Here is a 26,760-nt window from a genome sequence, read left to right on the forward strand (position 1 = left end):
TTTCACTTAAATGGTAAAAAATGGCAAAATTTTATATTGTGAATTTTGCAGATAAATGGAAACCCCACGCTTAATTTCATGTATTGAAAATTTTGAAGTTTGCAAATTTAATATCGACAGGTGTTCAAAATAAATTTACGACACGGTCAGAGTCATACATACATACATCTCGCTCTAATTGGAGGAATAAAAACTCGCCCAGTGAAACGAAACTTCAAATGTCTTGATAAAATCTTTGGCTACAAAACGTAATACAGACACTAGATAGTATGAAAACTTGCAAAATTGTAGAAGTTTTTCAAAAAATTGGCATTTTATCGTAATCTTAACGCGACTTTGTCATAATTCACCAAGTTTTCACCGTAAATATGTCAAGCTTTATCATGAAGACTGAAGTTAAAAATATTTCGCTCAAAATTGATGAACTTTTTGTTGTCGAAAAATGTTTCGTTTCACTGGGCAGGCTAAGCTCATTAAAACAAATAGAGCAGTGATTTGAAGTAAACCACAATAAGTGCTGCAAAGCTGCAATCCTGTTATATGGTCACGTCACCTATTCGTGAATTTTGGGGTTTTTATGCGGTTATTTATCAATTGAACGCAACAATAAGTTGATAAGCATTGTGTGATCAAATTTTCTAGATCAAGCCCGCCTGATATCATTTATTTCAACTGATCTATTTAAGGAATTGCGGCATTTTTCAAGTGAATTTCATTTCAGTGGAACAAAAAATTGATAGCATTGCAACATTGAAGCTAATGAAAATTTATATCGAATTGCAATTGTTGTGAATGAAAAAAGTGTTATGTTAGTCAACTAAAGTGAACAGAAAATACTTCATAAAAATAAACAACTTCCATTAGTCACATTTTACTGCAGTGAGGAAAAATCTTCAGATTTTGAGTTAAGGTCGTATAAAAAGGAAAATAAAAAATAATTCTGCTGCGTTAAACAGACAGTTTATCTCTCTGAATTGTGAAATTCTTAATTCATAAATCACAGTTTGAAATTTAGTTGTCCATTTCAATTTGAGTCGCAATGGTTTTGGATCATTCCATGCAGCTAAACTGTCCCTTTCTTTCGTCTCCACAGGTACTGGGGTTTCCACTGAGCAAGGGCATTGTGCATGTCTTTTCCATGGTCACTGGGTCGCACAGTCCACACTTCTTAACACTGTGATCCCATTTGCATGGGTCACTCACTGCGTATTCTTGGTCTGGACCCACTAATAACAAAAACAACTTCTGGAAATGTCGTGCACCGAGATTACCAGTAGAAAAATGTTAAGATTGTATTTGAATCATCCACAATCAATATTACTACCCGAATTGTAACTTTGATAATTGGTACTGCATTCCAGTAAAAGAGATTAACTATTTTTCATAAAATTAATTTAAATGTTCAGTTCAATGCCCTTAAAAACTTCACCCATCAAAAACCGGTTTTCGAAGGATTTTCACCTCAATTTAAAAACCTCAAATCTCTTTTTTCAATTTTGTCACCTTCAGTAGCGCGTTTTTGTTATTTGTTGGTTTACTGACTCTAATGTTATTTATTCTTACTTGCTCTTTCTCGATTATATCCCAATTAAAAATTTTATATTCGACCTCACTTTTCATGCTCTAGACCATTGAAATGTCCAAAAAAACTGAATAACACGGTCGTAATGAAATATGATCCAAAATTTAAATTGTAATTTAATCTACGTTTTTTTTCTTCGCAAAGGTTTACGGTATTAGCACTGATTTAAAAAACTTGAGGAAAAGTGTTTTCTAGAGCTAGATGAACTTTACTGAAGTAAAAATTGCACAAAAATGTCTGTTTTTTCGGAAAACTTCACATTTTTGTCAGAGATTCTGTTTCCAAAATTTTGTGATAGGCTCAATAAAAAGTGTTTGCTTCATTCACGCTGAAATTCTCCAAAAGTGTAGGCTGATAAAGACAAAAAAATTACGCAAAAGTTGATTAGTACTATTAACTTCAGATTATTTCGATCACTTACTATAACAAATGAACTCCAGCAGTTTTTAAATAATTTTTGATTTACTTGTAGAAAAATTTCGAATAGCACTATAGGATAGCACTAAAAATTTGATAAGAAAAGAAGAAAAGAAGCCTTCATTCGCTTGCACTTTTGTTACTTATTACGAAAATAAAACGACAACAAACGTATTCAGCTGTGAGAATAAAACCGGCTGTTTCTTTGATACATAATTATCTGAGAACTGACTGGAAAATGATTTGCAAATCATCAGGCAGAAAATGTCGTACATTAGGTCGTTTTTTAAATCCTATATTAGAAGCAATTTTAAGACTAGTTTCATCCTCATTGCAATTTTTGGCAGAGTTTTGTCTCTAAAACCATTTATCAATGGTGATTGGCTTAGTACGAACATTTCTTTTGTAATCATGTTGAAAATCACCACCCGTGCAAAAGGATTCAGTAATAAAGCTAAGAGAGAATGGAATAAGTACTTTTAGTTAATGATCTTTCGAAAGCCACGAGTTGCATACATTGCTAATAGAATTTTTGTGGCAAAAAAAACATTTCAGGAAGAAATTTAAAAGAAAAAAAATTGGGAAAAGAATATTGTCATGAAGTACAAGACAAACATTATATCAACATGTGGCGCGGTATCTGAGAAAAAAAGTGTGTGATTAAAACGCCAATGAAAGGGAGTTCAAACTCCTGCCTTTGTGAAGCTGTTTGTGAGAGAATAAACTCCCACTAAAGCATAGCTTCAGGCTGATCATAGCCTGACCGATCTTGGCTGCAATGATGGTAGTACATGATAGTTTCAGACTCAAAAATTTTGCCTTAGGCACAACAAAAGCCATAGTCTCTGGAACCAAACAGTCTGAAATGAGGCGAATATCAGGAAAAAGGTGCCGCTGTCGCCTAATTCAGTTCCATTGTGATCGCTCAGCGAGCATCATGATAATTATTATTATATCATAGAATCGTATGAGAATTCTTAAAGCGTTCTTTCAGATCTCTTAGTGTCGAATTTGGGCAATAATTGAGAGCTGAATAGGAAAAAAAAGAGCTTCAACTGGTTTTAGGAAAGCAAACAAACAAAGTTAGCAATTTACCTAATTTTAAGAAAACTCTTAGATTGTGAAAACTGTAAGTGACACTAAGTTGAGCATAGATTTACCCGAAAATGATGGCCGTACTCATTGCTACACGTTTCCTAAAAAATGTACGATTGGTTAATTTGTACTAGAAATGCGATGAGTTTAACGATGAAGTTTTGTATAAATAGGGCTAATCCCTTCGCAGTGAGTGTCATTGCAATTTTTTGACAACAAAAATTGGGGATTCGCAGCAGTTATTATTACAATTCAAAGAATTTGAATTGTATTGGGCCGCTGTCTTTTTACGACTCGAAGAGGAGTATTGGAGAAGTCCTTTTTTTTTAATCAATTTTATTGGAGTGAATTTTGAAGCGGGAAATGAAACGCGTGAAAAACTTGGAGTGATTTTGGTGCTGAACAAAAGTGAAAAGCAGAGCGAAAAGAGAGTGGTTTTTGCTCATACCGCTGTTTTTGAGAGAGCGAGAAATTGATCTGTGAAAAAAATTTCTCTAAGCGAGCGAAATTTTTTTGTTCACGCGCGGCTTTTTTAAAGCAGTTTTTTGCAAATTCTGATGGTTATGAGGTCTGATTATGATATTATATTAGTTTCAGGCTTGCTTGATAGGAATTGAAGGTTTCAACCAGTTAATTTGAGTTTGATGCTAATTTGGAGGTTTTTGATCAGTTTTTGCTGATTTTTAGACGAAATTTAATGATTTTTTGCCTGTTTTTTTGTTTTAATGCTTCAAGTGGGATTTGATTAGAAGCTTGTTACTTCAAGAGTATTCAGATACCAATTGATTAAAGCTTTCTTGGTATAAATCACTTTTTTCGTATGAAAATTGACAGAAAAATTGGGAAATTTTAACCATTTTTCATATTTTTTTGCAGTTTTTCTTTTTCTTTTCTTAGACAAGTTTCTTAGCTTATTATGACTTGCCCATTGTTTTGCGAGCTTTGAAATGCTCTAATTGCAAAGGAATTTTATTTCCTTGTACTATTAAAAGAACTCAATTTTTTAAAAAAAACTTAAGTTTTTCTAGTTTTTTTTGTTCGATTTGTTTATGAATGTCGTTTCTATTCTTCCTTAATTGTTTTCTGACATTCGTGGAGGGTCAGGGTTCACAATTGTTGTTCTAGTTGTTCATTCATAAGTATGTGCAATTTTCTCCTTCGAGTCGTTTCCGGAATTCTTCCGGCTATGTTTTTTTTTTAAGATCTGTTCACACATTTTCATGATTTTTGAAGTCAAATTGGAGTGGTGATTTTGGTCACGCCGAAACAGGAAATGAAGCCAAAAAGCGAGTGGTTTTGCGACGTAAATTTTTTTCCGCTCTAATTTTAAAGTAGAGTGAGAAAACGGTGTTTGAACAAAAATTCGGTTTCTCGGGAGTGGTTTTTTGTTCACACGCGGCAATTTCACTCTGATTTTTACTGTTTTTTTTTCAATTTTTTGGATCGCATTTTTTTCTAAATAGTTTTTCCAATCCATTCACAGCTCATTCTGGACCTAGTTTTTTGTTAAAATTAAAATTACATATCTCACTAGTGGTTTTTTGTTCTCCCTAGCAGCATTTTGACATTGATTTTCTGTTTTTTTATCCAATTTTTTTTTTAGAAATGGTTTTCCCAATTCACTCATTGTCCGTTCTAGGTCTAGTTGCTTGTTAACTCAATGAAAATTCTTTGAATTGTACTTCAGGACTTGTCCTGCTATGTTTTTTTCAATATGGTTATTACCGCCACCAACTCAACTCGGAAGTTCTGATTATGTTTGAGCGACTTTTCTTGGTAGAATGAGGAGCTTACTTCCTGGTATTTTGTCGGGCATGAGTGACTTGGGGTAGTAGTTAATGCCCTCTTTCTCCCCCAGAATGGTCAGTTTCTTGTTTCCCCCACCGCTCTTGTCCTTGGACTTGCTCTTGGACCCACAAGTCTTAGTGTCTCTCTTCATACTAGGGCAGGTGAGTCCTCTCGCGATTGCCCTGTTATTGCGCAGCCTCCTTAGCCGCTCCTTCATTCCGTTCACGCATTTGCTCCATGGAGCCTTTTCCCACCGGCAGTGTTCATCATCTTCTGAACAACAATGTGAAGTTGTCATGCTAAATTTCCTAGTCTTTCTTCCTTGTAAAGCTTAGTCAGGCTCAGGCGGTTATTCAAAAAGAATCTAAAAACAGAACAGAATCTTAAATCAGAAGAGACTGAATGTCAAGAGTCTAACAAACAAGCGTTATTCTAGTTAGAATCTTTCCATATATCTCTCGTCTTTGTAAATTTATTGCCAGATGAAATGCCCAATTATGTTTCTGTTCATCGAGAAACTAAAATTAATTTGAAAGAGCGAAGCTTATTAGTTTATGATTCTGTGAACGCATACAAACTGAAGTCAGTGAACCCAGGTATCACTAAAATAAAACAATTTTTTAAAATCTACGCTTACTGGAACAATGATAAGTGAAAAATAAAAATACTTACTCCAAACGTCATACTCTGAAATTTAGGAAAATACTCTGAGAATAAGGAAAATTAAAATGAAGATCGCTTTCATGGAAAGAATTTTTTTGAAAAAACATTATTTGTAATGTTTCTTCATTACAAAACGTCCCTCAATCCAAAGCATCTTAAGCTGAAGAATATATTACTTTCTTTTGAGCAAAAACTATTTGCAACAACTGTACATAGGTGAGATAATTTCAAATTGGATTTGAAAAAAGTTTGCCTTTCTCCAACTTTAGTCCAAGATAACAAGACGGCTTGTGAGAGTCTGTGCGTAGCACAGAATGTTCCACTATACTTCTCGATGTTGTTAACACAACTTTTAAATTCTGTCAGAGACACTGTATCCAAAACCAAAGTATACGCACTGGAGAAAATTACGTGTACTGTTTGAACCAAAAATGTCCTCTTTTTCGGTCGATAAAAGCCAAAACTCTCGAACCAATTCAAGAGAGGTAACGTTAGTGCCAATTAAAACAACCGGACGAAGAAAAAACATAGAAACACACACACACACACACACACACACACACACACACACACACACACACACACACACACACACACACACACACACACACACACACACACACACACACACACAAACACACATACACACATTTACACATTCACACACACCACATTACATAAAAAACATCGACAAACAAATACAATGCGCAGCACCAAAGAGTTTTTTAAATTATTTTAGGAAAGCGGTCAGTACTCAAGGTCCGTCATTGCTCATTTATGTCCTCTATGTTTTTTCTGAAAAATAATTAAAGACTTTTTCAGGCAATTGTATCGGTATGTGTCATTTCGTGTTAACTTTGAACTATACTTTTTGAACCTTGTAGTGAATTTTTCTTATTTTTGTTTTTTCATTAGCATAATGGTACAATTAGTTTCATACATATTGACAAGACTTAAATTGTCAAAAATGAGACTTAAAAACATACAGTTTTGGTTTTGGGCTGATTTTGAGCACTATGTAGCGAAAAAAGTATTTTTACTAATTTATTGTGGCTTCTGGCGAGTTTTTTTTGCACTCTACGTGTATTTGTTGTCACCATTTTTGGAAACAGATTATTCCAGAAAAATTCTCTTTCTCTCTTTTTATCTGGAAATTGAAGGAACAATCTCTCTCTCTCTCTCACTAACTCTCTCGTTTCTTCTCTCTCTCTCTTTTTCTACTTTAAATAAAAATAAAACGCATTACAAAAACACACACCCATACATACGCCCACAAAAGCGTCACCGTTTATTTATGCCTTGCGTGTTTTTTTTTTAAAAAACAAGTTTTAGGCAATTATCTTTAACCGTGAAAATGAAGCAAATTCAAATCATTTTTTCGAGATACTTCGTCATCTTTCTTGAGCGAGATACTTTGTCATCTTTCTTCCGATGTTTCATGAGCTTAACGAGTTAAATATTCGTTCAAAGTCTTGAAACTGTTGTTTACAAAAACTCATAAATTACAGATTTTTTTAAAGCCGCAAATTGTAGCAAGTTTATTGTTGTTTTTCCAATTTTTCGAGATTGCTGACAATTTTCACCGCGCACCCATTTTACACTCACAAATGCGCTCATACACGCAAACACACACAGAAAAATCTCGCCGCCAAAAACATTTTTGAAACTTTCTTTTTGGTTTCTGATCTTTACTCAATGTTTGTCGCCGTTCTTTTACGTCCTGATTGTTTCTCGAGAAATGTAGGTGGGCAATTTTAGAGGCAATTTCATCGGTCATCGTAAAATTGACACCAAAATCTGATCTGAATTTTCTAGTTTTTTAAAAAATTTTTGTCAGATTTGTTGCTTCATGAGCCTAATCAGGCGATTCATTTTCTTACAAATTCTGAAAGATGCGTTAACAGCTACATTTTTGAAAAGGATTTTTTGGCTTTGAATATATTTTAAACTTCATTTTTGAAAAAACTTTCATTTGGAGGATATTTTTCAATTTTTTAATATTTCTGACAATTTTCGCACTCTCACTAGTGGTGTCTAACAAATGAGAAAACGCTGAAAGCTGTTCTTAAAGGCACTTTTTCAGTTAATGACTATCGGTGAACAGCAGACTTTGCGTTTCGGACTCTTCAATCTTTTCTTTAGGTTAATTTCTTAAAGAAATAGGAACAGTTCTATATATATTTAGGAATAATTTTTATGTGAACTAAAAGAAAAGAGAAAATCTTCTCCTTATTCAGAAAAACGTCTCATTTTCAAACAACGAAATTCCCCATCAATATATCACTTGCTGTTTCGTTTTAAAGAAACGTCCAAAAAACAAAAAAAAAAGTGATCAGTTCGAAGCTCAATTTCAAACTACATAGAAATGAAAAGTAATTTTTTTTTCATTTCATAAAAAATAAAAATGTATTTTAATTTTTTAAACCTGGAGATCAACGAACTCTCTAAATCTCGAATGCATCGGTATAGCAGGGTACTAGAGAAGATTAGTTCGAACCATCTGCACTGATATTATAAGGCATGCAAAAATGTCATAAAATAAAATAAAAGGCTTACTTTTCTTTTTGGTTCAAAAAATATAGCTGATTTCATGCTCGTTTCTTGAAACAGATTTCTAAATTCTCCAATGTTTTGTAAATACTAAAATTGTTAGTTCTTATGAATTTAGAAGTACTTTTCCCAAAACAAATCTAAAAATTAGAACAGAATACATTTTTCTGTTTTTGGTTTTTATTTTCATTTTTGTATTTCGTTATTTTGAGAGATCTTAACTGCTAAAATTTCTATTCTTCAAAAGCGAAAATTGCAGAGAAAAAAAACTGATTTTTACCATAGTTTTCAATAAGCAAATATTGAAGAAACGTATAGAATTGTTTTTTAAACCAAATTATGAGAAAAAAGAGAACTTAGAGAAAGGAAGAAAAAAAGATAGAGAAAAAAGAAGAGCATTTTCTCAAAAAACTTTACAAATCTAAACTTCATAAACCTTAATTTTTTGATAAGTTTTTGGAGGAAAAATTTGCAAGTCGATACAATGCTTGAAGATAAAAATTTGAAGATACATTTATTCATTTTTAGGCCTTTGTCTATTTTCATGTTTTCTGAATTTTTCAATTTATCAAATTATTGACAGATCAAATATCACTTTATTATCATTCAAAATAAGGCACAATTGGATATATCAAAATCCTTAAAGGTATAGGTTATTTTTCAATTGTTTCGACACCAGTTTCTCACAAAATTTTTTTACGATTTGTCCTTAACTGTCGTTTTTACTGAACTTTGTATTTTTATTCGGATGAAATTACCTTTATAAGGACAATTTTCTTTGTTTTTTTCTGGAAGAATTGAAAAAAAAATCAAAATTTCTTTGATTTCTACCCTTTTGCCAATTTTTCACGATATTTTTTTGTTTTATCGCATTTTTACAATTTTGACAGTTCAAATATCACATTGTTGGCGTTCTAAATAAGACACAATTAAAAATATCGAAATCTTTAAAGGTATAGATAATGGTTTTATTGGCTTTAACCACTTTAGACACCACTTTCTCGAAGAAATTAACTTAGTTTTTTAATTTGTCTTCAACTGTCGTTTTTACTTTGTATTCTAGTCGTATGAATTTTCTTAATTAATTACGGGTCTTATTGGATTTTTATTGTGAATTAGATGAGCCCATTTTCTGATTTTACTAGATAGCTGACGGCTTTCATGACGTTGAAGAAATTGGTTTTCGAAAATGAAAAAAAAACTTTTTAACTTCGCATCTTTGTTCGTTTGTTTTCTATTTGTTACTTAGTCTCGTTAAATACAATTTATATATTACAGTATTGGCGTCAAGATAAGTCGCAAGCGTAATAAGTTAAATGTTTTTCAAAAGTCTTTTAGACCATAATGGCTTCGAAAAAAAATTAAGCTAGTTTTTGATTTTTGTCATTTTTGTCGTTTTTTGTAGACGTCAGACATATTCTTTATACTGCAGAACTCAAGGGCTTTTTGGACGAACACACTAGCATATTCATTTTTTTGTAATTAATGGCTTTCATTACTTTGGAAGTAAGTTTTTATCGAAAAATAAAAAAGTTTTACATAATTTTGCTTTCTTTCGTTCTTCCTACTTGTTAACTAGTCTCATTAATGGAAAGTAACATAATCTTTGATAATCGAATAAGGCTAAATTAAACATGTTTTTAGAAGCAAAAAATGGGTTTTCGCCAGCGTTTTTCCTAAAGTTTTAATTCAACTTTTGATTGTTGTTTTTTCGTTGGTCTTTTTGCAACCGCATAAAAAGTTTATTAACAATAAATCTTAAGGCTTTTCTATAGGAGCATTGTTAACTGTAAAAATGTGTGATAATTTCAGTTGATTTCCAATGGTTTTCATAACTTTGAAATATATGATTTTTGACAAATGCAAAAAAAATTTTTTAACTTTACTGTTTTTGTTCTTTTTTGTCTAATTGTTACCGAGCAATATTATGGACTAGCCCTATATATCTTTTCCAGTGAATAATAAGTTTTTTGTTAGGCTTCAGCTTTATCTGACGCTATTATGACATTGATATTCAATTTTTTAAAATGGACATAAAGTTTTGTGTGTAATTTTTGTTGATGTTGTATTTTGATTTCGCTGTTCGTCGTAACTCGCTTTCTTATAAATGGCAGATGTCGTCAATCTAAAGCAGTAATTTTTACGTCATTGAATTTTCTGCTTTGGAGGCAATCATTTTGTTCTTGCACCAATTTTTTGTTTTACAAAATTCTTGATTTTTTTCGGTTTTCTATCTGATCCTCATTTGGCAGACATTTATGCCAAAATGGTGGATGAACGGTGTTGGAACCATATGTTCGTTTCCACATGGCCGAGCCTCCTTGTCGCATTTATGATGGAGATCTTGTTTGTGGGACTTTCATTTCCATTCTTTTGTTTTAAGTCATAATAATATTCAAAGACCATAGAAAAGTACATTTGTTATGCGATGTTTTTCATATGAGAAAAAAAGTTAGTTTTTGTCGTAGAAGTCATACGTTTATCCAATCAAAACCTAAGAATGTTCCCATCACATGGACAGAATGTGCTCGAAAGAGTACACTATCTTACGTAAAAGTGGACCGAAATACTGAAGAGATAAAAGTTTTCCATCCAAATCAAATCTTATTCTTAATTCCTATTCTTTTTTACTTAGGCTTTGGAGTGATTTCTACAGAGTCACCTAACCTATACATTAACCACACGGCTGTTTTTATTTACATGTTTAAAGTTTTTAAAAGGTAGTAGAAGTTGCTTATACCTTAATTTCCCATCGAAATACTCAATTTTAGTTAGTGCAGTGCAAAATGAAATTGGTTGAGGCCCCAGAGTGAGTCAAGTGTGTCCAGACCGAAAATGAAAGCGCGAGGGGGGCGTCGTGCGTTCAAAATTACAATGTCTGGAAACGTTGGCGAGGTCTGGAAAAACGCACGAGGGTCTGAACATGATACCTTCAGCTGACAATGGCTTACCTTCCGACGGTTTTTCAGCCTGCATTTTATCATCCAAACTATTCGGATCCGGATCCCAAGTTACAGGATATTGTATGGGTGGAAGTGGCTTGGGTTCCTTAACAGTCTCATCTTTATCACAATCCACTCCTGAAACATTTATAAAAATCAGCAAATAGTACACAAGTAGGACTGAAAAGTTTTCCAGACACAACATTGTCCAATTATGATCATCCAATCCAAATCTATTAAACTCTGCTGCATAACCGAAAAAGTTACCTTGTTTTTTTAATCAGAAAATACACTCCAGGCTAGTAGCCGTCAACTTTTGCCAAACCTGCCTTATATTGTTTCATACAATCATATCAACAAAAATCGCAACCTTCATTGGCGACTTATAAGCTGTTCCACTATCGCGCCTCCAGTTTCTGTTACATAGACATGAATCTTTTTTGGAATTTTATGGACCATAATGGCACGTTTTATGGTTGAACAGTTTGGTGATCCCTGGATGTTACCCAGTTTTAATGGATTTTTAGAATCGTCTAGATATAAGATGTAAAAAGAATGCTGACCCCAGATACATTTTGATCCAGAGTTTGGACCAGGAACGGGTGGAGGAGGGAGCTCGCAGGACTTGAAGCATCTGGAAGTGATTCCTATGATTCGACATCCCTCTCCACTCCTGGTTGCGTGTTGCTTCCCCACCCCACACATTCCATAGTTGAAGTAACACTGGCCCCAAATCCATCGTGAACAGTTGGGCTCATTTGCAAGCACTAAAGCAGACTTTGAGAATTGATATTTCAAATCATAGTTACAAAATTAAACATCAACTTTGTGTTAAGAGTTCAAAAATTTATCAACGCGTTGATTGCTAAGACTCTGATTTTTTTTTGCTTGAGATACTGCTATATTTAATCAAAGATTTTGGTGAGATTTTGGTGTTTTAAGACTTGAGGCACATTCTGCGGTGAACATTTTTACAAGAACAGAAAATCATCAGCAGCCCACATCAACAAACAATTAATGATATCTGAACAGTTTGAACTACTGCGGTTGCAATTTAAATAATACAATACGCCATAATGTGCCACATGAAGTATAACCCAACATCAAAGTAGCCAATAAGCCAAAGATATTAATGCAGATATTCATGCAGTAACGTGTTTGAATCAAACTTTTCTTGTTTTAACATACTCAATAATTGTATTCTGAGGGAATCAAATGAACTGATCAATTATTAAATTGATGAGAGTAAGCGCTACATACCTGAACAGTTAGGTGGAGAGAAAATCATCGAAAAAAAAACACTGAGGTATTCTATCAGCTCTAACCAAAAGTTCCTGTAAGCTAGTCTTTAAAATTTTTGAAATTTTTAATCGACGTTGATTATATATTATCTTTCCTTCTGTGTTCAAGATTTTTTCGAACTTGATGTGTCAACAAAGTCGATTAAGTTATTGCAATTTTGCCGTCGATTTTTTAAACTAGTCAAAAAAAGATCAGTAAAATCCACACAAACGGTTATAGAGGGTTATAGAGTTTGGTAGGCTATTCAAAGTCTTTATTAACAATTTTTTTTACTGTGTATCCATTTAATCTAACCCATTGAAATGAAACTTGATACACCTTGAAAAGACATATGCGTGATCTTGACATTTCTTGCAAAACTTCTGCCAAGAAATTTTAAATACCAACATTTCTTGGTAAATCTTTTGTAATATCTTGGTAAGTAATGTGATGTTGATCGATTTCATAGATTTTTAACGGATTTTATGGGATCTTAGCTGGGGCCTTCCCGGTGGCGATCCTGTATAAGGTGTGTACTATGTACACACCGAGCTTACACCCAGTTAAAAAGTTCATTATACTGGAAAAAAGTGGGCTCAATTGTTGGCTATTAAACTAACGAGAGCTGAATTTTCTGACAATTCTTAATAATTCTTGCTCAATCATAAGTCTTGTTTAAAAGTGCTTTTTATTTTTCCAAATTGGTATATAGTTCCATGTCATGGTTATCTTGCAAGGTCTTGTCTTGCAAGTTGGCACAAATTTTGATATTTTCGTGGCAGGTACCATGCCAACATTTTGGAAAAGTTTAGCAAGATTTAGTATGTCTCTTATCAAACTGTATCAAATTTCAGTTCAGTGGGAAGTTTAATACGGACTAAAAGCCTAGTGCTTCGCTGTTGCGACCCGACAGCAAGAAAATTATTTGTTATTAATATCCAAATTTTGCTATTGTTGTGATAAAGGAGAGTCAGTACTTCATGGACAAAAAAGACTATATTTTGAGGCGTCGCAATAAGCGCCTTGTAATGTCTTCTAATTTGATGGCCTTAAAATTTTTCTGAAGCCTATTTTACTTTTTTTTCAATAAAACTGGAAGTTGAAGTCCACAAGGGAAAAATGATTCAAAGTAAGAACACCTTTGTAGGACTGTTTATTCTCGCTATTTTTTTTCTCAATTTATTTCAGCTCTCATCAAACAGAAACATATCTAACTTTCAATTGATGAAGTAAATCTTGACCAATTACTTAATTGCATCTTGCAGTAAACAAAAACAAATTAATCTAATTTTCACGGTAATGGTTTTGCATCCTTATGAAAAAGCACAATTTACATGTGAACACATCTTTTAAAATTTAAAGAGGCGATTTGAGCGTCAAATAATAAGTTGACAACGGTTCAATTTTATAATAATACCATTTTGATTCAAAATCAAGTTTACACCATTATTGTTCCGACCCCTCTCTGAGGGTGGGGGAGGAACTATAAACTCAAACGGTTTTTTTTTTGTTCAGTCAATTTTGGCCGATCGATATAATAATCGCAGAGAGCTGTGAGTGGTATCATTAGAAAGCCCGTCCAGTGTAGAATATAGAACTAAAAAGATTTTTTCAATTTTTATTTTTTATAGGGAGTTACCGAGGTTTAAAATTTTGTGAATATTAGACGTAATTCAGCTACTTTTTTCACATTTTTGACCAAATTTTCGTCATTTTTGACCAAATTTTCATAATTAATGCCAAAATATTTTAAAATTGTCAATTGTAGTGTTATTTAATTTATCCTTAAAGATAGAGGCTGAACTGCTGGATTTGAGTTTTTCGGTTAGAATTCATTCTAATTTTTTCAAAACTCAGAAATTTTTCGTCGAAAAAGGGCTTTTTTTTAACCAACTTGCTTTTAATTTGCTGGAAGTAGACACCTTTAAATTGCAACCATAATCATTTTAATCTCAAAAAGAGCTAGTTGTACTTCTGCTGGCTATAAGAGTCTTCTGAAATTATAATTTGGCCAATTTTTTGGCAAATTTGTTGTCGATAAATATACAAAATGCATTATTTATTTTTGACACACTGACAATTTTGTATAGAATTGATCAATTTTGCACCAATTTCAATAATTGAGTGTTTTGTTAGACGTTCAGCAATATCTGGGCTGGTCTTGATCTCACCATGAATCCTTTTGATGAAATTTTTTTAGATTTTAATGGGGCGCGAACTTTTTTTTCAAATATTTTCCGCTATGTAAACGTTTATTATGTAAATTACGAACAAGAAATTCAAATCAGGGCTTAATTATTGACAGATATTGTTTACAATAAATGAGACCGAGCTACATTATATTATGTTTTCAGAATTAAACTCACGGTTTTCATGGCTCTGACGAATTGTTTTCGTAAAGACTTTATAGACTTCTTGCGTTTTGTTTTCATTTCTTATGATTTTTGTAGATCAATGACTTAGTGTCCCCAATTAAAATTCCATTCCATATCCCTCAAGAAGGTATAAAGGAACCTAGACATTTTTTCAGTTGTTATCTAATGTCTGTTAAGACTTTGAATATATATTTTTTGAAAAAAGGTCGGTGAATTTTTGAACTTTGCCATTATTTTTCTTCTTTCTCTCAACTTCGGGCAGATTTCTCAGTAAATACAATTGGAAACCGACTTCCTTTGATGAATAAATAAATGTCGGCAAGAGTTTTAAATTCAACTAAATGTTTCATTATTTTGGTACTATGTGTTTTCAATTTTTCTTTTTTTTTTTTTAGCAAAATTGCAATTTTTATGTTTATTTTGTTTCCTTGTCGAACTATCACATTATTGACTAGTACAATTAAAAGAAGGCATTGCAGGAAAAATGCACAAGGTTGGAAAAAGGCGTATCTAGTATTTTAATTGTTTTTGTTGAATAGTTATGCTTTTTGGTCTGAGAAACAGTTATCTCGCAAAACTTTGTGGGTTTTCGATTTTGCCTAAGTTTGTCTTTCATTTCGTTGTTGTACGCCCCTTACCCAATAACGATAGACCTTAATTGCTTCCCAAAGACGTATAACGCAACCGAGTTGAAGATTTCAACTTAAAGCTGTTTGTTCTAACGACTTTCGAATTAAAATTTAAAAAAAAAAAGATGTTTTTTTCATTTGTCTCCTTTTCTCTTTTATTTTCGTCACCATGTTACTCTATCTCACTTATTAGAGATTTCAAATACTTTTGTTGATTCGAAATAAATATTGGTGCTTGGTTATGCGTTGTAACTAATTGCTTCGACCTTGTATTTTAATTAAAAATTTCTAGATTATGTACAATTTTCGGTTTTCTTTTTGTTGTCACGTCGAAGCAGTCCTTTTATAAGGAGGATTCGTTGATGTTAAGATGAAAAGAAATAGTGATTCACAGTTCTTGCAGGTTACATCATATAATAGTGCATTGAGCAGTGTCATGTTGCAAAATTGTTCGAAGTTTTGGCTTCTTTATGAATTCGTTTGTTTGTGGGCTCGTTACTTAGTCTCATTATTTACAGGTCCAGTTGGCTTCCTGAGTTGTTGAAACTTAATCCATTGCTTTTTTGTTGTATTTTTAAGTCTTTTCGGACTTTTGAATATATCTGTTTTCAAAAATAAGTTTGGGATTTTGAGCTTCGTCTTTTTTATAGAGTTTTTCGGTTGATTTGTAGCTCAGTCTCTGTATAAACAGGTAACAATGCGTCTCCCGTGAGCTATATTTTAATCGCTATAAAGGCTTTAGGTGAAATTGTTTGTTTCTTGGCTTGTTATTTTTGCTACCACGAGATTTGGTAAAATGTTATATTTTTATATATTTGTATATTTCATAAAATTTTTGGTTTCTTTTCAAATTATACCAATAATCGTTGGTCCATTGGCATTGAAAATTTGCGCCATCGAACATTGGATAGTGACTTGTCTCAATTGCTTTCTATGTAGATATAAATGGACATTTTAGTGTTTTCAGTTGATATCTAATGACAATAATAATTGTGCAATTAATTGTTTTCAAAAAAGGAAAAGTATTTTTGATCTTCGCACTTATTTCCTCCTTTTTGTCTTACTGTTAACCAGTCGAATTGGGGACACGTCCCATGTCTTTTCTAATGAAATATAGGTTTAATTGTTTTGGTTTTTATCTGATGCTAGTTTGATTTTGTTATGATTTTTTTATTATAGATTTGATTAATATATTTTATTATAGGCTTTATTATAGTTTTGGTCGTAAATAATCTTTGTTGTTTGATTTTCATTTTTGTCCTTTCTATTCGTCCTGAGCTTTTTTCATCAACAATTTTCATTGGCCCTCTAGCATGGCGTTATCGTATTTCATTGGTTGTTTATTGAACGATGTGTATGTTTTTGAAAGTTATATATCGCTTCATTATTTGGTAGCCAATTAAGTCAAGAATGTGGATGAGCGGGGTCGGAACATTATGTGCGTACGCACATCACCGAGCCGCCTTGTTATGCTCAATTTTTAAACATTTATAATCTATTTGACTATCGTTTTTTAAATGAATGATTTAGTTAGTTTACTGGCCTAATTGCACTTCTAAAATTTGATACGATAATTACAGGACAAAGTAATACAACACTTTTATGCTGAAAAGTTCATGATGCTTTATGCCTCTGTCCATAGCAATGCAAAAAGCTTTTAGTAGAATGTAATAATTTGATAGTTTGACTGTAATGATTATTGGAATAAGGTGATAGACCTCAGAAAATCCTCGGTCCAATATTAGTTAGTGAGTAGTTACTGAACTTAAATTGACATATTGATGCGGGCAAACTGTTTTATCCGTTTCAGGACCAATTATTTCTTTCACTAAGAAAAACAAATCTTGGAAAAATAAGCTTTGCAAAGCCTCATGTGATATTTCATCTGACATTGTGGAAACTGCTATTTTATTATCAAAATGGCAACAAAATGACTGCAGCGCCGCTTTATAATGAACGAAATTAAATCTAGTTTTAGCCATAGTGATTATCATTAGCAAACACTTTCTGTTGTGAACAGTTCTATTTGAACATATTCATTAGAAGAGGCTAAATTCATTGTAAAAATTAATGATTAAAGCTTTTCCGAGAATAAAAGCTTTTTTGATCAAGAATATTTTCCTGCTTATTTTAATAGACTAGATTTGACCACTTTAGATTACCCAGAACGTATCTTCAAACAGTTTTAAGTGGGGGAAAAGCTGAATTCATTTAAAATTTTAAACATAAAAACCACATCTTAAAAGATCTCATTATTTCTGTCTCCCGTCTTTCAACTAAATTTGGATTATTAAGGTTTGGGGTTGTTTAAGAATTTAGTTTCCTCTACAAATTAATTACATCTTGGCTCAACCAAATTTGAATTAAGATAAACAAACGATTATCAGAAAGCAGAAAAATGCGTCCATAATTTTTTTTATCAAAAGCCGTCTCGTGTTGAGTCTGAATTTCGTTTTGGATTTTAAGTTAGTTCGAAAATGAAATTTTGTTCTCGTTTTTTAATTAAAGATCAAGTATCCGAAAAGCAACAATTTAAAAATCAGAGTGAAAATTGGCAAGATTTTACAACAGTCATGCCCATTTCGTTTTTTTTAAAAAGAATGCGATTAAACAAACGGGGGGTAATTTAGCGTGCAAGTGCAGGTTTCAAACGTTAATCAGAAAAACTGATGATAAATGTAATAACACATGAACTAATCTAGTCGATAACAAAAGCCACAGTTAAGGGAAATTTGCATTAATCTAGCAGGCTCCAAACAGGCTTGGCAAATTCCCCTTAAAGCCCAGAGTATTATGATTAGCACAGGATTTGAAGTCGTTAAAAGGCCCATAATGTGGAACAATTGCATTGGGTTTTGATTAATTTAATGATGGCAGATTAGCGTGAAGCTACAGAGGTGTTTTAGCCACACACACAAAATGTGCAAAATCAACAAAGGTGCTACAGGCTAAAGTCAACATTATCGGGCAAACTTACAATTTTGAACTTGGGGTTGAGTTCCCGCTGAAAAAGAAACTGGAGTATTAAATTGTTACAATTACTATAAACCATTTTAAGGTCCGCATAAATGTGTTTTTACAATATATCACTGGTACAAAGCATAATCATTACAAATCAGAGTGGTTAAATTTGGACTTTTGAACAAAATCCAATTTAACAGCCGGATTATAGTTTGATAACGAACAACAAATAGATCAGTAGGAAAGACAAACATAGGAATCAATCATGGCCTGTTATAAATAGCAGATTATAACTTGAGTCCAACCAGTTCAAAGTCATAAAGGCTTCTTTACAACCCTGTTTAGAAATAAATCACACTTTACGACCTGGGTACATTTCACTACACACTTGCGACTCGGGTACCTTATTTCGCTTTCATTGAAGTGAAGCCAAAAGCAAGTCTCAACTTTCGCAAAGTTCTCACAAAAACTGCACTTTTGGTCGAGTTCAAAGCAGGCTAAGTATACTATCTGGTTTTTCTCTTAAGGAGTTTGAAGCGAGGTCTTTGAGGACATATTTGACTAGTTAGCTATGCACCAGTAGGTTAAAGAAGTCACCATACTTCAAATAGACAGATATAATACCAGCAGGCGCGTTGCGACTATATGGTAATCAAGTAGAATTTTGAAGTGGTTCCATTTGAAAAATTGTTCGAGGTTCCCAACAAATTAAGGAAAATTTCCTTTCAAACGCAAATAATTGAAGTAATTTGAAAAATAATCGAACAATCTGAAAAAATAACAGGATGATAATATGATAAATATCAATTTTTCAACCAGACGTAAAAACTATTGATCAACTTTTCAAAAATTCATTTTATGTTTTCAGTCTTTTGATCAAAATATTCAGTCAGATGAACAAACTATTGCGCAATTTGATTTAAACAACACCACATTTGTTCACTTTTGGTATAACTTTGAGGCTTTTCAAGTTTGTTTACTTATTTCATTGAAAATAGACCTGCTACTTAACCAGAAGCTGTGTATAAGTTTTCGTGCACTAGTGCACTAGTATGTTTGTGAACGTTGAATGGATATCAATAATCGACAAATTTTCTCAGCTGATTTTCACAATTTTCACATATTCCTTTCCTGTAAAGAATCCATGACATTCAAGTTGATGGTGCTTTAATGACGTCACATACCCAAAAATAACAGAAAATGGACGCAATATCGAGCAAAGTGGCTTGATAATCTCAAATCAGTTTATTGAAGCTTTAAAGCCTCATTTTAGAGGATGATGTTGTAACACCTGTTGTTGTTAATCAAAATTAAATGAAAAGAGCTATAATTTAAATTAACCTTATTGTTGATAGATTTGATTAGCACAACTAAATTGATTCGAAAATTGATACGCTTGGTTTCTCTTTTTTGCATATATGAGAAACATTAGTTTTTCAGAAGGCTTTAGTTCATCTGCAAAATTTTGTACGTTATCTGGGATTTCAGACGCCATGCAATAAATATGCGATAAATACATGCATTCTTTTGTCTGGTGAAGAAAAAAACTTTAAGCAATTTGCTTAAAAATTTTTGTTCAGATGGTACCCGAAGCAATTATTGATTAAAATTGCAGAACACTCACAATTCTTTCAAAAATTAATGCTTAGTTTTTAGGATTCATGTTTGTTGTCACAATCCTGATCCAAATTCAATTCATCGAGATTGTCACGAAGAGCAAAGTATTTTGCGCGAGACTGTTAGTGTAAGAAAGGTAAGTTTTTCTCAGGAAAAAATTTCTTCAAATATCAATTTGCAACCGAAACAAGCACAAATTTTTTTCAGATAAAATCTAAAGGAACTGAGCTTTACAAAAACTTTGACAGCAATTGCAGCAGAAAAACTCTTTGCTACTGCAAAACTGCAAACCAAGTTGACTTCTTGCTGGAATGAAAAATTAGTAGCATTAATATCTGCGCCCTGCTGCATCCAGCACAAATTTTTTTCTTTCAGAGCAAAACAGACGAGAATTCCGAAACACGTTAAAACTGTTTAAGCGCATTTCTCTAGTTATCAATTAAAAATGCAGAACAAATTAAATAATAATTTAAAAAGATTAATTTAGAAATTTCCTACAATTTAGGATAATATATTCAAAAGTGCACAACGAACAAAACTTTTCACATATTTAATAATCCTTGAGCCTAAAAAACCCCAGAATGAAAGCATGAGTTTTAATAATCAGAGTGAACAAAAATAAGATGAGACAACTTTGAGATGAAAATGTTATAATTATTTGAAAAAAAATTACTGATTATTTTTTTCTTAATTACTAATTATTGATTTGAAAGATCTTATAAATTACTTCATTCAAAGAAGAAAACTGTAACTGCTGCCATGAGTATAAACAGGCAAAAAATGCGGAGCTTTAAAAAAAAATCTATCAAACAAATAAATAGTATTCATGAATTTTTTCTTCAGATGCTTAGATATTTTTATCTGTTAAATTTCAACATGACTCTAGATTAAAAAGGGAAAACAAATAGTCAAAAATTTTAATCAGGTGATTAAGTTAGTCGTTTGGAGAACATCAAAAACAGAAGGTAATAGCTTTCTGCATTAAATTTTTGAGGCTAAATGAGTCTCCAGAGATTAAATAATTTTTGCAAGTAACTCATTAGTTCTCGTTTTCATTTCGAAATTGTACAATTTATGTGGCTCTTTTTCTAAAACTTTGTTTTTTTTCCATTAAAATAAAAAATGCACTGATATTTGCTTCGACTGGAATCAAATTTCCAGCATACAAAATCCTGAAAACTTTAACATCGTTGTAAAATTTAATTACAAACAGAAAGTACTGCTTTCTTGAAAGTTCATTAAAAAAATAATGGAAACCAAATTTCGTTTCGCCGAGATACCTCAAGACACAACCCGATACAAAAATACTAATATTTTCAACGCAAACTGAACGCGATGAAAATTGTAGTGTGACGATTTTTCAATTAATTGATCAAAAATATTCAAAAAATAAAGCCTATATTCAGTCTTTTCTATGAAATTAAAAGAAAAGGAAGGTTTTGCCCTTTTTTCTGAAAAACTGTGAACTAATGATCTTTTGATAAAAAATTATTTTTATAGGACGTTGTTACGTTCCGAAAGTGTTGAATCCTTACTGAGTACTAAGTTGTACACATAGAGGACGAGCCTTTTTCAGAAAATTTTTTGCACTCCAAATTTCATCAATTGTTGAAAACCTTTAAATTGGCAAAACCGAAATAATTTTAAATCTTCGGACCCAATTTCCCTCAAAAGAAGAAAATGGTACAAGTACTTACTAGAGATACCATGAAAACTTGTGACAAAGTCTTGGCAGATTCTTTACACAAGACTTTCTTTCAATTTTGCGTTTATTTTTAAAAATAGGGATGATTAAATAGCATGATTTTGCAAAAATTCTACAACACAACCTCGAAACCTTGATTGCGAAAAATCCGCGTTTGTAGCAATTATCTTGAAAAATCTTACCAGATACTGGTCTTAGGTATCATAGTTATCTCTTAGATAAATGAGGTTTCCATCGCTGCTCATGGTAAACTAATTACTAAATTTTGTTTTGTTTTCAGTAAATTCTCCGCTTGTTTTCCGATTGTCACAATTTTTTATTTAATTTTAAATGACAGTTTCTTCCCTCCTGTGGAATCAGTATCGCTTATCACTTGATGCAGTTTTCGATTTCTAGTTAGAGTTTTTAGGTAATTGTCATGGCATTTTTCTTCTACTGTTGACATTAGTGTTAGTCATAATACACAGGCGAAAAAGTACTCTAAAACATAAATTTAAATTGTAGCTTTTCAAAAGACTCCCTTAACGTATTTCGGAGCAAGTAAATTCGAGTGTTGAGGCATATAATTGTCTCAGCAAAAGCCTTCCTTGTTTTAAAAAGCCAAAAGAGGCAAACTTCCAAGAACTTTAATTACTTGAAGATACATAGATGTGCCGGAATAATAGATCATAAATTTGAGTTAGTACTATTCGTAAGCAAATGGCCAGTCAAAAGAAAATTTTGACTGCGCAAAAAAAGGATATCTGAACCTTTTGGGCCGAGTGCGGCAGATTTTGCTCCGCAGCCATTTTGGACAAAGTATGATTGTTTTTACATTTGTTGGTCAACCAATTTTTCATTTAAATTAGGGCAACCATCTTAGAGCAACGAGCAAAACAAATACTATTTTCTAAGACAAGTCCATGTCGCGTCAATTTTTCATGAAAAATGTCATAGTTGAGATGGTTTTCGTTGTCGTTTCCCACTTGCAACTCAAGCACGCTTAGTCAACTACGTTTTTTCTTCAAAATATATTAAAAAATGAAAATCGGCATCGGAAGCTAAATTAACATTTCAAACAACTTTCTTATTGTAGATTTTGAGATTCTACAGCTAACCTGGAGTTAACCCGAAGTAAAATTCAGCACTGAATCATTAAATTAAGGCATTTTCAGTGACCCGCTTCAGAGTCATCGAGCTATTTTTTGTTCAAGTTGAGGCAAATGCCAGCTGATTTATACGGGTCGGAAAATAAAGATTAAAACGCTAGACCGTGGGTCCGCATGTCGTTTTTTCGAGTTCTCTCAGCCCTAAATAGTTGTTGCATTTGCTGTTGAAAGTACAGCGTGTTGGGGGGGGGGGGGAGGCGTACTCATTAGACCATCTGGTCTTACGCTCTCGAACTTGGGTATCTCTTAAAACCCGTTCTCCTGATCTTTCTTGTACCTCGCGGCTTATTTCTCTCGCCAAGTATACGTTGAACAAGTAGAGCTTCTTGTCAAGCTAAGTCAAGCTTATCTTATGCACAATTGACATTTAGGTTGTCTCTCTCAACTTTTTGATAAATTGGTGGGTTTTTATAAAAAAAAAGTGACATACGTGACACTTCAATATGGGGTGGTAGTGGTTTTTGGGGCAGCTGTTCACCTATTGTCCATTTGCTGGGCAACACATCCCCGCTCGCCACAGACACACAAATGGTCAGCATGAACGAAAGTGAACAAATAAAAAAAGCAGCTGGCATCTTTCTTGTTGTTGTTCTGCAACTGAATGTAGGAGTAAACATGTTTGTGTTGTTATTTTTGTTTACTGTATTATAACGAGAACTGCCTCTGCTGTTTCTGACGTAATAGGAAGACTTATCCATCGGATTTTCAGGTTTTGTTGTCAAACAATTACACTCACGCATAATATAATTTATACTTCCCCCGCCGTACACAAAAGACAGATTCGCTTTTTATCCCTGTGTAAAAAATTACGTAATATAATGCTTCCCGCTAATGAGAATAATTTTAAGCTGGTTAAAATCCGGATTTAATCACCTAATCCATAAATTCCAATCGAATAACGGCGCGAGAATAGACAGATTTCGCTTTTATAATGAAGCATAAAGTTGCAATTTTTTTTCACGTCAAACTTGCAAATTAGCAAAATTTTTCAACTGATAATTGTAAATAGTGAAAATTTTTTAACGTCAGCTTTGCAAATAAGAACAAGTTATTTCACGTCAGATAAGCAAATAGTATTGTGTCTAACAACACTGAGTTTGGTTTGGGGCGAAATTAGCTTGAAGTTGTCGTAAAATAAGGAGGAAAAGGAGAAAACAATATTTGAGTTGTCTTCAATAAGAGAAAAAGAGAGAATAAGTAAAAGAAAAGTGGAAATGATTGGTGTGTTCGCTTTGACTCCGTTTGATTTATTCCAATGAATGGGAAAAGTAAATGGAATACACGCAGGTGTAGGGGAAGAAAACAATTTGGGAAATTAGAGGAAAATCGTGAAATAAACACAACAGCTGCTGACTTGTTAGCAAATGTGTGCTGTCAAGTCTAATAAATCAGAAGCTATTCCTCCCAGTTTGAGGAAAAGAGGGAAGAAGTGTTAGCTTTTGGTGGTTGTCTTCTTACTCTAGTATTGTGTTGTGTCTTATATGTATTTGTTGTATTTTTTGTATCTTTTCTCAGTTGCAAATATTAAATATTACCGGCTCACCGATTTTGTTATTTTAGCTTTGTGTAACCAAATATTAGCGGAGTAGAGGTACGTCAGTGGGAATTAAAGCTAAACAATCAGTTTACGTAGTCAACCAACACACAGCTGTGTAAACTATTTTCCTTTCTTTCAATTTCTGCCGAGGAAAAATTTAGCCCTCAAAGTGGGTATATCGCACGGATTGGTCAAAAATGTAACAAGCTGTACATTTTCTAAAAGGTAGTATACATTTCTTATGCTACTTATAAAAGTAGGATTTAGGGATAAAAATTGACCAATATCGACTACTCAAATAGTGCAATTTTAGTCAAAGTTTATTTAAGCAGACATACCAGTACTTAACTAATTCCATAAAAGCTACGGGAATTAACAAGCTGCCGAATATCAGACTAGACGTATAGCGCAATTTAGGGGGTATTTAGAATTTAGGAGCCGGAGTAACAACAGGACAAGACAGGTTAATTAGGTAATACTGGCGATTTAGATTAGTTAATAACAGAGCAATGCTAGGCGGTATTAACGAGAGAGACAAACGCTTTCAAAACAACACGATTACAAGTTGTTTTTAGAGTTCAATCGGCGACAGTAGACGAGAATTTGTCCAGGTTTTAGATTGATTGTCATATGAAACTTGAGAAATATTTATCTTTTCAAAGAGTATTTAGTAACCACCGATTTAGAGACAAAACATGCGATTGCTGTGCCTCATTTCAAGTAATTTGGTATGTATACGAGTGACACAAAGCTAACAAAACATTAATGGGTGCTGGTTATTAGTTATTATATATCAAGTTGGTTACCAATTGGGTTATCAATCAAATTCTCTGAGATTATACCATCGAAGCATGCAGTTCAACACGACTTGAACCAATGAAGGTTAAATTGTGGGGTTTCGATCACGCCTTTGCGGGTGAAACTGGGTAAAAATATCACATGGTGCTATACTCTCACGTGGTAATAAATTACCAAACATGAAATAAGTGCAATCGAAAGGGTCTCTTTGCGTGAGAACGAAAACCCTGTTTGAAGAACACTTGCAAAATCTTAATTTAGATACATTAAATTGTATTTGAAAGCACCAGAAAACTAATAAAACGAAGCTTAGCTGTGCTGCTCTATTCATAGATAAGATGATCCTCTTTCTTGTGAAAATAAACTTAAGTTAGAGTCTTGAAATACTGGAAAGATTAGATTTTTTCACTAAATTAATTAGTACGGAAGCCAAGAAACTGAACATGATCCCAAAAGACTATCCCAAAACTTGATCCCCACTATTAGGTACTATTCCAATATAAACGAAAAAATTTAAGCAATGAATCATAAATTGCTCTACCCAAATTTGTTTCGTTATCAGAGTCGAGTATCAGATCTTGGCAGTTTTCCAACTGTTTCTTAAGTTGGACTGCTACGGTGCAAAGCTATTTAGTCTTGCTCCAGCTCTGTTTCTGCATGTACACAAGCAGAAAAAAATGAAAGATTTCGGATTTTTTGAAAAAACAGGCTCATGAAAAGACTAATGGTGGACCCATGGAAAGACCGTTACTCGACTTTGTTGGTTATGAAATGACTAATTGTGGACCCATGAAAAGACCTTAGCTGGAGGTTCTTCGTTATGAAAAGTCTTAAGCTCGACCCATGAAAAGATATTAGCTCGACTTTAACTAGGAAGCTCGACCGTGTATTTTTAGTCAATATCCCCCCCCCCCCCTACTAGACTTTCAAAGTCTTTTCATAAGTCGAGGCCTAGGCCTGGGTATATATATCAATCAGTATCTCCTGTTTTATTTCCTATGGTGTTAGATTTGGTTGCGCTTCAATACACCAAATTTTGTGTACACTCTAACTGCACTATAAATAATAATTCTGATGAAAACAGAACTCAATTTTTTTCTGATCAAAACTCTCATTCTAATTAAAACTAAATTTTAGTTCTGATCAGACAGACTTGCTCTCGATACCCCTTTTATTCAATTTCTCATGCACTTCAAGATCAGACCTCTTCGCAGTGCAAACTTTCTTTGATGAGACAACTCATTTATGCACAGAATAGTTTTCCATCGGAGACATTCTACAAACCCGGGTCAAGATTTCAGCGCCGTTTCAGCGCATATTTTTGTAAGACATGCGCTGAATGCGCTGAAATGCGCTGAAATTTCGAGATGGCGCTGAAACTTTTAATTTTCAGCGCATTTTCATCTCATTTCTTACATAAATTTCAGACCTTTTCAGCTCATTTCTGACATAAGTTTCAGCACATTTTTCAAGGCAATTCTTACATAATTTCAGCGCTTTTCATATCATACGTTTTATTATTATAAATTCAAATTAAATGGGAAGCATTTCAGTTCTCAACAGCGAAGTAGACTAATTGATAGATGAGACACAATGATCGGGGTTCGAGCCTCGGAGCGAAATAAAAGAGCTGAACTTTTTGAAATTTCAGCGGAGTTCATCGCATTTCTTA

General features: G+C 33.0%; 1 protein-coding gene across 2 annotated transcripts; it reads right to left on the minus strand.

The window, feature by feature from the left end:
• Nucleotides 1-922: 922 nt before the first annotated feature.
• Nucleotides 923-24,553, minus strand: LOC142341502 (uncharacterized). Of its 2 annotated transcripts, XM_075392476.1 has the most exons (7): nt 23,184-24,553; nt 18,300-18,326; nt 11,601-11,804; nt 11,047-11,175; nt 5,461-5,484; nt 4,889-5,155; nt 923-1,226 (listed from the first exon to the last, which is right to left on the minus strand). In XM_075392476.1, the coding sequence occupies exons 1-7, from the start codon at nt 23,491-23,493 to the stop codon at nt 1,051-1,053; spliced, it is 1,137 nt and encodes a 378-aa protein (XP_075248591.1). In that variant the 5' UTR covers nt 23,494-24,553; the 3' UTR covers nt 923-1,050. The 2 variants fall into 2 exon arrangements, with proteins under 2 accessions (XP_075248591.1, XP_075248592.1); XM_075392477.1 differs by lacking the exon at nt 5,461-5,484 and having other exon boundaries at nt 23,184-24,445.
• Nucleotides 24,554-26,760: the final 2,207 nt, after the last annotated feature.

The sequence above is a fragment of the Convolutriloba macropyga genome, chromosome 6 (genome assembly GCF_964194025.1).
Source record: "Convolutriloba macropyga chromosome 6, txConMacr16.3, whole genome shotgun sequence".
In the NCBI taxonomy this organism is placed as follows: Eukaryota; Metazoa; Xenacoelomorpha; order Acoela; family Convolutidae; genus Convolutriloba; species Convolutriloba macropyga.